The 16,824-nt window shown below is 39.1% G+C and overlaps 1 protein-coding gene across 3 annotated transcripts in view; it reads right to left on the bottom strand.

Annotated features, from left to right (window-relative positions):
* The window catches only part of LOC107387989 (transient receptor potential cation channel subfamily M member 4), a 51,530-nt gene extending 36,047 nt beyond the window's left edge, over positions 1 to 15,483 (bottom strand). For all 3 annotated transcript variants that reach the window (XR_001573257.3, XM_015963291.3, XM_054749179.2), the window contains exon 1: positions 15,332 to 15,483. Coding sequence is in view for 2 of the 3 variants with exons in the window: in XM_015963291.3 (XP_015818777.1) it covers positions 15,332 to 15,376 (45 nt within the window). In the remaining variant the exon portion in view is untranslated. The remainder of the gene's footprint in view (positions 1 to 15,331) is intronic.
* Positions 15,484 to 16,824: the final 1,341 nt, after the last annotated feature.

Here is a 16,824-nt window from a genome sequence, read left to right as displayed (position 1 = left end):
TCAGGTCATCTGCGTTTACGTGCTTTTAACGAACACGGACTTTACTGTCGTCCAGAGTATTTAACCGAGGACGTTTTCCTACCCAACATCAGCCTCCAATCAGGTCTGTAAAACCCAGATTATCCTGTGTTCTTTACAAGCGTGTCTCCATCACCTGCTGCAGAAGCTGCTGTGTTCAAAGCTGACAGAAACGGGGATCCGTGCGCTGCAACCCCCACGATAAACCTGCGTATTTCCAGTAAAGATTTGAACATCTTTGTCGAATGATTTGTGCAATAATCAGATTTTTATTTTACTTCCACAAAATGCAAGTTCTGAATTAAATATTACTGAAACGGGACGGCTTGTTGTCGGATTTAAAAGCCGCCGCTTGTTAATTACACCGTCATTTTTGAAGTCAGGCAGTCCAAATGACAGCGGAGAGGCCCGCTGGCTGTTGCACACATGCGCAGTGGGCATTGTTTTACCCCAACAATCCGAATGGCTGTGCACATGCACGTCAATCGGAATGAAGAACGGAATAAACCACCTCTCTCAATCGGATTGAAATTTCAATCCGATCAGGCCGAATCGGATCAGAATATTCTGATTGACATGTTTACATGCAGAATTTTCAATCTGAATGGGCATTCAATCCGATTAAATATGCGCATGTAAACGTGGCTACTACTGTCTTTTGGGTTGTCCTCATTCAATAAATCAAAACTAAACAAAACATTTTGTAGCAGGATGTTTAACTTTACTGACCGCCCCCTCCTCTTAGCAACAGCTGGAAATTGAAAATGATGGGATTTATGGCACACCAATGATAACAGATCAGATCATAATGATTATAGAGGGTAGTGATCAGCTCATCAGACTGCAGTCAAGTCAGCCATAACTTGGAAAAAGTGTTCAAACCACCAACGTTTGTGCTTTCTGAAATATTGGTGTTGCACATAGAAAGTATGGTACCATTTTTTTTTCCTTTTCAGGTTAAATAAAAAGGAATTAGAAACAAGTGGAAATGTTGAACAATGATAAATAGATGCTAATTCAAAAGCTACCTAATTCACAAACTACACTACATTCAGATTAAATGTTTCAGTTTTTACTGCAGATTGTTGGAGACATTTCTGTTAAAGTAACTCAATGTGAAATGCTTTTGTCTAATTTTCAGGAAATGTTTTCTGTTAGCTACTTCTGTGGACTTAGCCTAAATTACATTTACGGTATACTATTTCCAGAATAAACATTTCATTATTTCACTGTAGAAAATTGGAGACACTCCGTTAAAGTTGCTCATATTCTCATCCCAGGACAGTTTGCACATGTACATTGGACAGTTTGGGGTACTAACTCCTTTTGATTGCATTAGTATTATTTAGACAAAGCTTTGTAGTTTTTGTTGATTAGTGTTTATTCGTGGCTGAAATATAGAAATGAATCAGATGGGCTTGTTTACCTGTTAGATACCTCACAATGTTTGATGGAACAAACCACCCTTCCCAAAGACTCTGCTAAGAAATAAAAATATGGTGACATACGTAAAATGTTGCAGCGTATCATATCCTTGCAACAGCAAAAGCACTGTATTGCATGAAAAATGTGTTTCAGTTATCAATGCACAAATGAACAAGGACGCTGTGGAGCAGGCTGAAGTTGGCATGTTTATTTTTAATTGTTTGTATTAAAGGTTGAATATGGAACAATTCAATGAAAAAACTATATTTTAAAAAATTTGATCTCCATGGGGTGTTTAGAGGTGAGCAGATGAAGGTAGAGTATTTCCTTTAAAAGTTTTATGTTATTAAAAAAAATTTCAAATATTTATTCTGACGGGCATGACATTGGGTTTATGTTTACATCTACTAGTCAACAGAGGGCACCATTGCGGGTTGCCAAACAGTCCATTCAGCACAGCGAGGCTGGTACAGTGGAAAATGGCGGACTCTGCGAGTCAAGCAGCTGCATTTAAGCCCAGGGGATGTGGTTATCTTCAGAAGAAGAGCAACAGATCTAAAGCCAGAGTGAGTTTAGGTGAAGCCTACAACAGATGGACCCAAATAAAAATGTTCATGTATCGGCAGCAAACCTGGTGTCCCCACGGCCGGAAACCTAGTCCTACTGTTGCAACTACAACCTCCACACACTAGATGTCGCGTTGGTGTGATTGTTTCATATTCTACCTTTAATTTCCTTTGTCACTGAGGCAAATGTTTACTACATTTTTTAAGCAAAATTACTAAATTTGAATACATAGCTAAAGTGTGGCCAAGTCTACAATGGCAGTTTCTCTGTTGGGTGTTGCCTAAGAGATTTCTTTCATGGTTTTTATAATTGTGAAAGACATGGCTCAGCTGGACTGACTGGATGGATGTGAAACAAAGAGGATGTGATCTTGGCCACCCAGTTCAACAGGATAGAAATGGGTGTGGCATCGTGGTAAAAAAAAAAAAGAAGTAAAACTCACTTTCTGTTCGTGGTTTTTACTATCACCGTCTGCTCATTTACCTGCACCTAAAGTCCAACACCTACAAATCCTGACTGACTTGGTTTTTCTAACAACCAAAACAGCTTTTAACTCATTTTAAAAGTAAAATATTATTTTACTTTTTAAATGTTTTAAAATATGTCTTTTTTTATCTATTTTATAACAACAATTTTAATGAATATAAAGATGTTTCATATGTAAAGATTGTGTTATTGGTTGGTAATTTTAATAAATGTATTTTTCTTTAAATATTACACTTTTTATATGCTGAAACTTGGGGATTAAAAGGCATTTTAATATTGAGCTATCCAGGAGGAAATTATGAGTGACAAAAATCTACAGTAAAATGATGAAACATTCATTCTGGCAAAAGTATAGAGTTTTGGCAAAAATCCAAAGGGAGTCTTGCAACACTGCTCAGGATTTGGCAGGAATCAATTTCTGACTCTGACAGAAAAACATTTGCTGGAAAGAGAATATGAGTAACTTTAACTGAATCTATCTTCAAACATCTACAATGAAATTATAAAACATTGATTGTGAATACATTTTCAGGACTGCCAACTTTCACGCACTGAGCATGAGACACACACACATTTGACCCTCTTCACTAGTGACGGGACGTTCACAAACGAATCTAATCTTTCGAACGGGTTTGCAAAGTGAACGATAAGAGCCAAGTCCCTGTAGAGCCGTTCATCTTGTTTTCCAGTAACAAACCTCCTCGGAGGTCGGTAAAGCGCACCCGCTCAAACCCCACCCACCGCTGTCCCGGACATAGGAGGAACCCTAACCAACCTCGTGTGCCCTCACAGACACCACAGGAACACGTTGCCCTCATACTTCTCTGTCTGCTGGGGATTGTTCCAAAGCAATTCCTCGCCAGGACAACAGAGGGTGTAGCGCTGTTCTGTGGTATCCTGTCATGAATCCGGTCCAAGATAGTGTGTTTATGTTGTGTTTTTTGTATATAAGAGACTTTTTATAGTTTTTCTCCATTGGTTTGGCTCATTTCTTGAAACAGAAATTACATTCTCAAACCTGTAAGGTCATTTGGCAAAACACTCTTACAGTTTAGCACAACACTATAGCTCACCTGCAAAAGCTCATATCACTTCCAAAACTGTTCACTCAGGCTTCAATCTAAATCCCTTTCTCATTTAAACAGTCAGTGTCTCCAAAATGGCAAAGATCCTTCTCAATAGCTTTGGCTCATTTCTCGACACAGATCGGACATTCTCATCATTCTTGGTGCTTTTGTCAAAATAAACCTGGATTGTTGATCACAACAACATGGTTTACCTGCAAAAGCTCATATCTCTCCTGAAACAGTTCACTCATGTGTCAAAACTACATTTCTTTCTAATCTGAATAGTCAGTGCCCCCAAAAAGCATCGTCCCTTTGGCATTGTGTAAGCACTGCCATACAAATGTTTAGATGTTTTGTCGCTATGGCAGAGGACCAACAATATACAACCGAAATGAGTAGCCTCCAAGGTTTGACATCACAGATTGCACTCACACTACCAAGGAAATTATAACAATTTTTTATTCACAAGCAAAGAAAGTTTCATACATATGTAAAAAGAGCATGTACATTACAGTAATACAGTAAATTGTGTGAACACAAAATCAAAAAACAAGGACGTATTCAGTGGTCTATCATTGTGGTCCGAATTTCATTCGGGACAGCACAGCGTCTTCCCGCTCCTCTACCTCTTCCCCATTCCTCCACCACGCATTCTCAGTCCTCTTCTTCTTCTTCTTCTTCTTCCTCCTCTTCCTTGAGGAAGAACTTCCTCTTGTCCGTTTGCTTGGCCTTGTCTATCCATGTTCAGAGATCGGACTGGCGCTGGTCAAGCTCTATATAGCTGTGTTTGGCAGCACATGATCATGGAAAACACCTGTGTGTGACACTTCTGGTTCGTTAGTCTAGTTTCATCTGACTGTCAATGACTGCCATCAATGTAGCAAATATTCAAATAAATTCATATATGGTATTGATGGTATTATGTTCTTGACCAATTCTGACAATTGAACAATTGTGCATGCGAGTACTTATACATTGAAATCATGCAGACATATTTTGGAGAGAATGATCATTAGACTGAGAATCAACTAATCAGTTCAGATCTACAAGATCTATTCATTTGGAAAATGTACTAAATGTGGGCTAACTGTGTAACTGTAGGCTACATGTACTTAATCATTTGCAAAGATGCACTGAGACAATTGTGAGATGAACTAAGGCATTTGCCATTTGATAAAATGATTTGAATGAGAAATGCCATTATGTTGTGAACATTTGCCAAGAGGTTTGGAGGTTTGTCCATGTTACGTATTTTGAGAACGTAATTTCTGTTTCAAGAAATGAGCCAAACCAATGGAGAAAAACTGTAACACAGACAAATTTGTTTCTCATTCTCCACCTCTTCATGTGCTTGCCACCTCTAAACCCACGTTTCCTGTCATTTCCGTCCACAAATAAAACGCTTGCTGCGCATCTTTTCACTCCTCCAGTCACGGGGGAATTAAACGTTCATATTTTTAGAGTTTTTTCGCGAAGTATTCTTGAAGCTTCTCCGTGTCTGCCGCTAGCTATCCTCAGCTCTCTTCATGTTTTTGAGGACGCAATGGCGACGGTGTAGATGACAGCAGTGTCCTGACCAGTCACAAGCTTGCGTTCTCCGTCTCGTCGGATGGATGTTTAGAAATGAGAGCTCGACTCCGTCCGTCCTTGCGGGGCTCTCCAGCAGGCTCACAAGGATGGATAATGGCGTTGCGTGTCTCCGCACTGACGCAGACGCAGAAGCATGAATCAGGCTTAAGAAATGCAGCCGCATTGCCAGCCGATGTTGACGGAGCTTCAGTGCCGAATGTTTTTCTTTTGTTTTCGCTCATCAGCCACAGATCGCTCGCTCACAGCAAGCTGGACTTTCTACCGTAGTGACTCACTCACATGTTTCCTCTCCTACATTAGTTAGTGACGTGGTGAATTAAAACATTGGGAATCCTAATGTTTTAATTCACCGCTTCACCAGTGTGTTTTTCCTGTTTGTGAGACGAACCCCTCCTCCATATCCAGGTTACTTGTACGGAAGCCTGACAAGGCCAAAATTCCTCAAACGTTATTTTTTTCCTACTAGCTGATGTGAATTAATTTACAGTTTTTCTCGATTGGTTTGGCTCATTTCCCGAAACCGAGATGACATTCACAAAATAACATGGACAAATCTCCAAACCACCTTGCAATTGTTCACAACAGAATGTCAGTTTTCATTGGTTTAATCAAATTGCAAATGCTTTAGTACATGTCTCAAGTGACTCTGTGCTTCTTTTCAAATGATTATGTACAAGTAGCTACAGTTAGCACAATGAGCCCACATTTAGCACATTTCCCAAATAAATAGATCTTGCCGATCTAAACTGATTAGTTGATTTGTCAGTGAAATGGTCACTCACTCCACAACATATCAGCATGGTTTCATTGTGTAAGTCATCATATGCACAATTGTCTGTTCAACTGTCAAAATTAATCAAAGGTATAATACCATGAAAGAATATCTTGGAACATTTGATAAAGTTATGACAGTACTTGACAATCAATCAGGTGAAATTAGAACTAACGAAGGAGCAGCCTCCCACATCTCAGATGACCAATGAAACAGGTTGTTCAGATACCTGACAGGTGTTGTCTGTGATCATGACTGCTGCCAAAAGTATATAGACAGAGCTTGGCCCGGGGCCAGTTTCATTTGCAGTGTGAACATGGAAGCACCTTGCCAAGTACAACAGCAACTTCCTGCTCGAGGAAGAGGAGGAAGAAGAGGAAGAGGAGGAGTGAGAATGCGAGGAGGAATAGGGGGAAGAGGCCGAGGAGCATGGAGGCACCATGATGTCCCAGATGCAGGGACGAAATTTTGATTTCAGAAGTGGGGGGGACACAGCAGGCTTGTGCGGATTTGGGGTGGGGGGTGTTATGTAAAGACCCCTTGACACATCATGTGCCCATCTCAATAATTTTTCCATCCTCTATATATATATATATATATATATATATATATATATATACATAAAAGTTAAAAAATGTACAACTCTATTATTATTTTTATTTATTATCATTATTGAAGTGCAGTTTTGGCTGTTGACAATGGACAGGCTATTGTATTTATTGTTTTGGGTCTTTTTTATTGTTTTTGGTGCAACATTTTCTAACAGGGAGTGAGATTCCTTTTTTATTTAATTTTTGTTTGTTATTTTTATTCATTTAGAAGTTCTGGTTCTGGACATTTCAATGTTAAATGAAGGTTTATTTGTTGCATTTTAAAGGGTGTACTTGCATTGTTATGATATATTAACATTATATTAGTGGTTATTTTGGTCTAGATAATGTTGACAATATCGTTTATCATCAACAATTTGTTGGACAAAATATCGTCCAGCAAAATTTGTTACTTTCCCAGGCCTAGTCAAAAGTATAAAAATTATTTATACATAAACGGTCCCTCCTGAGATCTGGCCATTTGTTCATTTGCTGTGTTAGAGGACATGCTGAACTAATGTTTTACACATGATCATCACCCTAACATTTGAGTGTATAAAAACATATTAAATGTTTTTTTTCCCTTAAAAGTGTTTAAACAGTTGTTGCATTTCAACACACAAAAAATAAATGGAAAAAATAAGATAAATCTAATGAAAAGTGTACATCTTTGACATTAAGCTTAAAAAATCTGTTGAAATCTGTTGACGATGATGATACTGTTCATTTTTCAGAGCTTTTTAATGTGAACATAAATACATTGCAATAGATAAGTTTACAATAAAGTTGAATGATAAAAGTTTTGAAGTTACACTTCTACTACTACTACTACTAGTAATAATAATTATGATGATAATAGTAATAATAAAAAAATAATTATAATAATACGAATAAATTGTGTCTGAGGAGTCAGTTATGTGGAGGAGATGAGTTTGTAAAAGTTAGTTTTGAGTATGTTTGTGAAGGAGGAGGTGAGTCTGAGCTTAATGCAGGTCTGTCACATGTTCCAACTTACGTTTTGACTTTGAAAGAAGTCTCTTATATCCACTTTTCGTTTTCTTGACATGCTGCCTCCTGGCTGTGCCTAACTACCAAAGACTCACAAATGAACACTTATTCAAATGTTATGTAATGGAAGCTGAGCTGAGCTCTGATATTACACAGCGTCTAGTTGACGATGTGACTCAGTACCGGTGTTCCCTAGCGGCTCCAAACTAGCAAAACAACGTGAGCACGTTCTGACTGTTTACAACTTGAGTGACAGCAGCAACAGCCAATAATACGTTAGCAAGTATCAGCAGAGCCAATAGATTAGCTTTTGGGCGGGTCTAATAGTAAACCGGTTTCCGTTTCGGTCCTAGTGCTCAACCAAATCCATTTAATGGAGCGTAATATTGTTTTTGGACGGAAAAAAGTGCAGGGGACCAAAACTGCCTTTTGAAAAAGTGGGGGGGACGTGTCCCACCCGTCCCCCCCCAAAATTACGTCCCAGCCCAGATGAAATCCGGGCCACCCTTATTGACCACGTTATAAACCATAGCCTCACAATGGCAGAGGCAGGTCGCCGAGTGCAGCCTAATGTGGCTCGGTCTACAGTCTCCTCCATCATCCAAACCTTTCGCAGGGAAAACAGGTACAGAACTATGCTATTGAATTATTCAGTGTTGGTGTGTGTGTAGGCCTAGTGTACTGTAATATTGTCATGTGATGTTATATGATACTATAAAAATGACAAAGACAGAAAAATGGAGAAAATACTGTGAATAGTATTCCAGTCACTGTGCAGTGCATCACACTTCTAGTACCATAGGACAGCAGTACAATTACAGTGGTAACTCGTTTTGTAACAAATTTACAGTGTTGACCTTTGACTTGTATGTCTAGGATTGGACGACAGCCTCAAGTGTGTGGCAGAAGAAAACTTCTAAATGAACAACAAGAACGAGAAATATGCAACATGGTCATTGCAAATAATGTCATCACACTGAGACAGATTCGTAATACAATCCTGCTAGACAATGTAATGTTCCAAAATACGAACTCTATCAGCATCTCCACATAGACCGGGTATTGAAGAAACATCAGATGACCATGAAACAGATTTACAGGGTACCATTTGAGAGAAACTCTGACAGAGTGAAAGGGCTGCGGTACCAGTATGTGCATGTAAGTCAACTACTGGTTGTCTATCATTGTAACACTATTACAGTAAGACATGGTTACCACTGTTTTCTTGTTTTGCGGTATCCTTTTCACCTTCAGAATGCAGCTTTGTGTGACTAGAGCATTTTGCCTAGAAATTGTCGTCAGTGTCCCACTCCCTGTTTGTACAGTAATTTAGATCCTCCCTGCAGTATCTGTCTCTACTTGACTGATTAGATTTATTTCTATTCTATTGTAGAGAATAATGGCATTAGAAGGCAACGACACCCCTCACATCCTAGTGTTCGTTGATGAAGCTGGCTTCAACCTGGCCAAAGGTCGAAGGCGTGGCCGTAACATCATTGGCCACCGAGCCACTGTGGATGTCCCAGGCCAGCGAGGGTCAAATTTAACAATGTGTGCCGCTATATCAGAAAGAGGTGTGGCCACACACATTCCCAGTTTAGGGCCCTACAATACACAAAAGCTCCTCAATTTTTTGGACCACCTTTATACTGATCTGATCCCAGAAAATGAGAGAGGTGTAGAAGGACCTCAGCTACCACATTATGTCATTGTGTGGGATAATGTGAACTTCCACCACGGCCCACGCATCAGAACCTGGTTCACCACCCATCCCCGGATGCTAATAGAGTTTCTTCCACCTTACTCTCCTTTCCTAAATCAAATTGAGGAGTTTTTTTTTCAGCTTGGAGGTGGAGGGTGTATGAGCATCAGGCTCAAGACCAGAGGGCCCTGCTGCATGCAATGGATGCTGCATGTGAGGACATCACAGGGGATCAATGTAGGGGATGGTTGAGACATTCACGCCGTTTCTTCCCTCGCTGCATTGCACGAGAAAATATCTGTTGCGATGTGGATGAGAATTTATGGCCTGACAGAGAGCAGCGCGTCGATGGCCAGGAGGATGAGGATGGTGGCCAGGAAAGAGAGGGTGACAATGGCGACCACTGAAAATATTACTGTACTATAGTTCTGAAACCTTATTTACAGTATGGTAGGCTAGAGTTGTTTTTGTTTTTTGTTTTGTTTTTCGTTTGTGTTTATAACTGTTCACATTTACAGAATCCTGTATATGTTTTCTTTTCACCGTATGTTCTCTAATGTTAACATTTCTTTGTACGAATGAAAATGTTTACAGTTTCCTTGAGTACGAGTGGTTAATTGGAGGCCGATTTTACTGTGAAATCTATTGGTTTTATTCATAGTGGTATTCTGTTGCTAGACCTGTGCCTCAGTGGCACAACGTCTGAGCATTTTGACTTGCAGTGCTTAAACAATGCCAAAGCTATAATGCATTTTGGGGGCATTGACTATTTATATGGGAAGGATATTTAGTTTTGACACATGGATAAACTCTTTTGGGAGAGATATGAGCTTTTGCAGGGGATCCATGGTGTTGTGCTAAACCATCCAGGTTATTTTGACAAAAGCACTAAATGAATGCACATGTGCCAAGGCAATTGAGAAGGATCTGTGCTATTTTGACTGTACTGACCTTTTATATGGGAAAGGAATCTGCTTTTGAAGCATGGACGAAGAGTTTGGGGAAAGGTATTTGATTTTGCTAGTGAGCTATAATGTTGGGCAGCACTGTCAGACTGTTTGGCCAAATGACCTTATGGTTTTGAGAATGTCATCTCGGTTTCAGGAAATGAGCCAAACCAATCGAGAAAAACTGTAATAGAATAGAGTACATTTTATTAGTCCCACAGAGGGGACATTAACTCACAGCAGCACATACACTTAGAGAAACAGATTACAGGTAAAACTGAGATTACAGCCATGTTTGCTTTGATAACGTCAATAACTTCATGCTGATGACCCACATGAACATAACCCTCTGTTTAGTGGATGCAATTACATCATGAAGTTAGCTTAACATGACAGATTTTTTTCTTGGCAGGAAACAATAACTGGTAATATTATGAATGACATGATATTGCCCACCCCTAGATGGAATTTAAAACATTTACATGAATTATAATTAAAAGTTCCTCTGTGACATTTGTGACATGTAGCTGTAACTCTTTACTGCTGATGATGATGATGATGATGATGATGATAGATAGATAGATAGATAGATAGATAGATAGATAGATAGATAGATAGATAGATAGATAGATAGATAGATAGATAGATAGATAGATAGATAGATAGATAGATAGATAGATAGATAGATAGATAGATAGATAGATAGATAGATAGATAGATGGATAGATAGATAGATAGATAGATATCAGGCAGGCAGGCAGGCAGGCAGGTAGGTAGGTAGGTAGGTAGGTAGGTAATGTGAAGAAGTTCAGGAAAGTTGAATGTTAAATTTTCCTCACAAAAAGAAAATTTGTATTAACCAAAGGTCAGTTCCCTCTGTAAAATCAGAGGTACGGAAGAGGATTAGGGTCACTGAAAAGAAAAGAAAAAAAGAAAAGAAAGAGAATTCTGATTTTTTTTCCCCAGAATTCCATCAGAATTCTGAGATTAAAAGACAGAAAAAAGTAAGAATTCTCTTTCTTTTCTTGTCAGTGGCTCTAATCCTCTTCCGTACAGAGTAGAAATAAATAAATAAAATGTAGAGCACAAAAAGTCTCAATATTAATGACCCTCCCCCACTCTAAACAGTCGGCGAATTGTCTGCTCCCAACCCCATGACCCCGTCTCACTGAAATGTTCAAAAGGTGGCCGCCTGCATTTGTGAACGTAACAGGTAATTTTGATTAAACTTTTCCATTTCTTCTCTTTAGTTTTCTTTTATAGCCTGAAACAGCAAAACTTCTGGGGCCTCATTTATCAAGCTTGCTTACGCACAAAACGGGGTCGGAAAACTGAGTAAGCAACTTTCCACGCAAACTTTGGGATTTATGAAAGAAAACTTAGCGGAAAAATGTGCGCAACTTTAAGTTGACTAAGGACCTGGCTTCGCACATGTTGGACATGGAGAGCACCTGCAGTGCTGCTGCTGAGAAGGATAAAATTATGAAATTCTGCAGCATTATCACCTGTATCACTTCATACGCACACAGAACAAGACCCCCTACACGCACACACACACACGCGCACACACACAAACACGCGCGTGTGCACACACACACACACACACAGCCTGAAGCGCAGAATACGGAATGCAGAAAATCAGCAGGGGGACAGATTGAGACAGAATGTCATGCGTCTGTGACAGTGTGTGTCCTGTCACTGTGACCCGATTGATCATCCGCCCTGGCTTCTTGGACAAGGGAGATTCCTGTCTGGCTGACTGGTTACTGTGCGTGACGTTCACCCTGGGGATCAAATCCTGATCAGATCATTTTTTTTATATCCGCCACAGATCTCTCTGAAGAATTTACAACATTGATGGCTTCAGCAACGCTGTGCCACTCCGTGGATTTTCTCTTATTTGTTTTTCAAAAGCACTTCCTTTCATTTCTCCACCTCACCCACAGGTACCTGAATTTCTGCTTGGGAAATAGCGCTTCCTTGATCTGCAGTCATGATCGAAATGCTTCAACAAGCCGGCTTTATGTATATGCATGAGATCCACAAGGCACTTTGCATCGACCATTTATGGCAGTAAGTGGGCGTGGTGAGGGCGGGATGTGACTAAAATGCAGCTGAGAACATTTGTAGATAGTTTCTGATTTATGAAGCGGAGATTGCGTGCAGCTGGTCGTACTCCATGTTTGATAAATTACAAATCTACTTGGCGTGAGTACATTTTTTTTGCTGAGCTTAAGTACGGTTTTAGTAAGGATTCTACGCAATGTTTGATAAATGAGACCCCTGTTCTTTTACTGTAGACAAAAATAATTCAGAAAGCCCAAACTCTGGCTGGTTTGTCTGATTATTTCCAAATGTGGACTGACTTGACCACAGAATGATGATAGTTTGGCTGTGGATCATTTGACATAAGGAATGACAAATTCATTCATTCCACTCCAGCCCAAAACACCGATGGTTCACTGAGGTACAAAGTAGTTTTTCCACTTTGTGCTTGATTATTCTAAAACTTTCAGGACCCAGATGATCCAACAAAACCGAATTTGAATGGTTCTTCAGCCACAACCTTGGCCAGTTTCACACAGGGAAGCACTCTGCAGCCCTCTGCCAACCAGAAACTGCACTTAAGGTACAAAAAGTAACATTTTTACAGTAAAATAATCAAAAACAGTCTGAAGTCTCAATCATGTTGGAAGTTAGGTTACATGAAACAGATACCCTTCTCAGATGACTTTTTTTACTCTCTGACCTTCATGCTTATTTAGAGCTGCTGATTTTTAAAGTTAGCCATGTTAATGCTTGGTTGTGGGTCCACTCACTCGTTTAACCGTTCACCACTAAAATCAGCTTGTTCATTCCAGTCTTCTTAAATAATCCACCAATCATCCAACTGGACTCCTTAAGCGTTCCGTAACGTCCATTCCATCAGAATACGCCTTGGGCGCCCAGGTGTTACTAGAACTAACTGTCTCCAAACTGTGAAGGCTGGTCTCCAAACATGAACAATAAACATTTATTCATGCATTTATCTCCTTGTGTAACACACATTTAATGTTTTAAAAGGCTTGTACACCTCCCAGACCAAAGATAGGTATTATACAAAATATTATCGTAGACGCTATTGAGTCATTATTTATTAAAGATAGTTTTTGTTTATGAGCTATTAATTCAAGCAAGAAATAAGATGCATGAATTTGATGAAACCACACTGTCTCATGCAGTCTTATATTGGTAACACACACACAGAGCATTATTTTAGAATCATTTAAATGACTAATTCAACTACATTGATCTGCTTTTGTAATAATTTAATCTCTTATTCTTGAGTAAAATAAAGGAACAGGCAAGATCAGGGGTGTCAAACATGCGGCCTGCAAGCGGGTTAAATCCGGCCCGCGGGATGGTTGTGTAAACTTTATTTTCTTTCTTTATGTAGAGTGAAAACAAACTTATCTTTGTGAGCAAGTTTTCTGTGTAATGAGTATAAATAAAACAAAGTTGCGCTCAAGGCTCACATAAGAACTTGAATCACATCCTGAAGTTGGCCGCCACTCAGGATGTGACTTCTGATATTGATGTGATGGTGAAAGCTAAAAGATGTAAAGTAAAATGAGTCAAATATACTTTAAGTGCTGCATGAAACTGATCTAGCCATATGATATGTAAGCTCTTTGAATCACTAAGGAATGTTTTTTTTATTTATTGATTTTTTTTTTTTTTTTTCAAATTTTCAAGTACACTTCGGATGTTGTACTTGTACTATTTTGGATACACTGTCCTCAGGCTCCAGCCTTGTTTTATATTGATTGTATGAAAACAAAGAAAACAATCTGAAGTTGTTTTTAATTTACTGGTCAGGCCCACTTGGGACTAGATTTCCCTCAATGTGGCGCCTGAGCTAAAATGAGTTTGACACCTCTGGGCTAGATCATCACATATCTGTGGCATCAAGAAACAACTTCTGAGTTCACACACACACACACACACACACACACACACACACACACACACACACACACACACACACACACACACACAGGGATGGAGCAAATTTACAACTAAATTAGCTCCAGTAATTAAGTGTTGATTTACACAAACAAGATGTTTAAAGTCACAGAGGCTGCAGGTCTCCCGTTTTCTGAGCAGGCCATACTTGGAATCAGCTTGTTATTAGCACAAAGTGTTCTTTTGCAGCTACCGTGCAGAACAGTTGGTTAAACACATTTCAAAGACAGAACCGAGTCCAGCTATCGAACCGAGCAGAATACCGATGTAACACCGGTACACAAAGAGGTGGGTGTCAACCAACAGGAGAAGGAGGAAGAGAGGGGATAAAAGTGTAGCTGTTCAACGTCCTCATTATAAAAGTGTACGCCCACAACCCCTATGGGTGAGATGTGGCGCTCATGCAGGTGTCTCTGTCCCGACGCTGCAAAGAGCAATATTTTTAATTTATTAAGCCTATAATTTTTTTACTCAGTAATGGATATGATTGAAAATGTAGCGAAGTACAATTCTTTTAACAACACACTCAAGTAAAAGTAAAATACAGATTTAAAAAATTACTTAAAAAGTATAAACACACAAGAAAGCTACTCAGTTACAGTAATGCAAGTAAATGTAATTTGTTACTTTCCACCTCTGGAAAGGTGAAATTGGTAGAAAGTGCTGAATGAGGAGAAGGTAGTGATGAAGACTCAACCGAAGGTCACACCAAAAACAGCCTGAACAGGTGAGTCTTCAGCAGCTTTTTAAAGGAGACCACTGAGTCCACTGACCTCAGGATCAGGGGGAGAGAGTTCCAGAGTCTGGGGGCCACAGCAGCAAATGATTGGTCTTTAGCCTGGTGCTGCACAACCAGTAGGCTTTGATCACTGTACTCATCCTTGAGTTATTTGATTAATTTCTCAATCCAAAAATAATAATAAAAAAAGAATGTTAACTTGTGTTTTTTTTTTTACTTTAAGTTTACTTAGTATGACCAATTTAAATACTGACCAAATGGTGGAATGGATTGGAAACCTGAGATAATTTAAACTTCCCAAAGATTACAGATAGTATGTATGGCAACAACTTCCTGTTGACAGTAATGCATTCCTTACTACCATCTTGTAGCATTATTATTTATTTACTTGTTTACCTATTTAAAACCTACTCACCTGATCTTTATATTTGCCTTTGTCTGTGCCACCCAGGTCATTCATTTCCTACTTGTGCTCAGTAAAATTTGAAGAAAATGCGACTGAAAGAAATGTGATGAAATCCAAATGTCTGAACATGCCACAGCGAACAAACAGCAGAGCTGCCTTACCAAACAGGTCAGTGCTGGTTTCCCTTTGGGGAGGTAGATAAAAAGAGTTTAGCATGGGGAAATAGGCGTGGCCTTTTAGCACAACAGGAAAGGTATGTATGTACATCAGTGAACTCCTTTACAACAAAACCACATTGATCCCATTTGTAATTCTGTGTGTGAGTATTACATTTAAAGCCGAATGATTACTTGGTTAAGACTTATTTTGTATAACTTACATGTGTAGCAAATAACATGAATGCATGAAATTAAGAGTAAAGTAAACTTTCTGTGACAGTAAGCTGTTTTTCAGCTTCATGTGAACCACTTTTTTGCAACTGTCATGATCCTGGATTATTTTCTGCTGTGGAATGTTTTCTCTCCCTTGCAGCAGCTCTCCAGTGGGTGGGACCTTCTTCCTGTGAGCAGGCACACCTTGAATGCATGAGCCAATAATCTGGCACAGGTCTGCACTTTAAGAAAAGCCTGGAAAATGTTCCAGAACAACAACAACAGTAAAAACAGTTAAGAACACTCAAAAGCTAATAAATAAATTAATTAAATGTGTTTTAAAACTAGATTTAAAAATGACAGTGGGAGACACGTCTGTTCCCCAAAACCAAGATTATTCTGAAGCTTTGGGGCTGCTACTGCAAAGGCCCAATCACTAGACAACAGAACAGTAAAAAGTAATTGTTTTGCAGATGTTAGATACAGAGTACTATTGTATGGAGATAATAGTTAAGAAAAATGGGGGGGGGGGGGGGCACATTACGAGCTTTCAAAACAAATAAAATCTTAAAAACCACACAATTCCTGACCAGGAGTCAGTGCAGGGACATTAAAGTAGGACTGACGCTTTCTCTTTTCTTCATTCCAGTTAAAGGTCTAGCTGCAGCACTTTGCACCAGCTAGAGACTCAGAACACTGAGTCAGACCAAAATATATGACATTAGAGTTATTAAGTTAATTCATCAAGCCACCTTTTCTCCATTCAAGTGGAGCATGTGTGTGTGTGTAGGTGTGTTCTTGTACCACACCATACTATACCAATTTATTTATAAAGCACCATTTCAAAATAGCATAGCAGCTAACCAAAGTGCTGTACATAAAAGAGCCAAATGCTCAAACAAATCAACAAAACACAATGAAAGCAGGTAAAATTCATAAAAACATAGCATAAATAATCAAGGATTAAAATTTCTACTAAAAACAATAAGAGAACAGTTATCAGCACTATCAAAAATATAAATAATGCGACGAATGATTAAAACCATTTGAAATGGCACAAATGAAACCAAAAAAGCTACAGTATGTAGCTTGTTGTACTTGGTACCTACAGTACTGAGGGCCATCTTGAGG

Source organism: Nothobranchius furzeri, chromosome 16 (genome assembly GCF_043380555.1).
Source record: "Nothobranchius furzeri strain GRZ-AD chromosome 16, NfurGRZ-RIMD1, whole genome shotgun sequence".
Classification (NCBI taxonomy): domain Eukaryota; kingdom Metazoa; phylum Chordata; class Actinopteri; order Cyprinodontiformes; family Nothobranchiidae; genus Nothobranchius; species Nothobranchius furzeri.
This window is presented reverse-complemented; position numbering and strand designations above follow the sequence as displayed.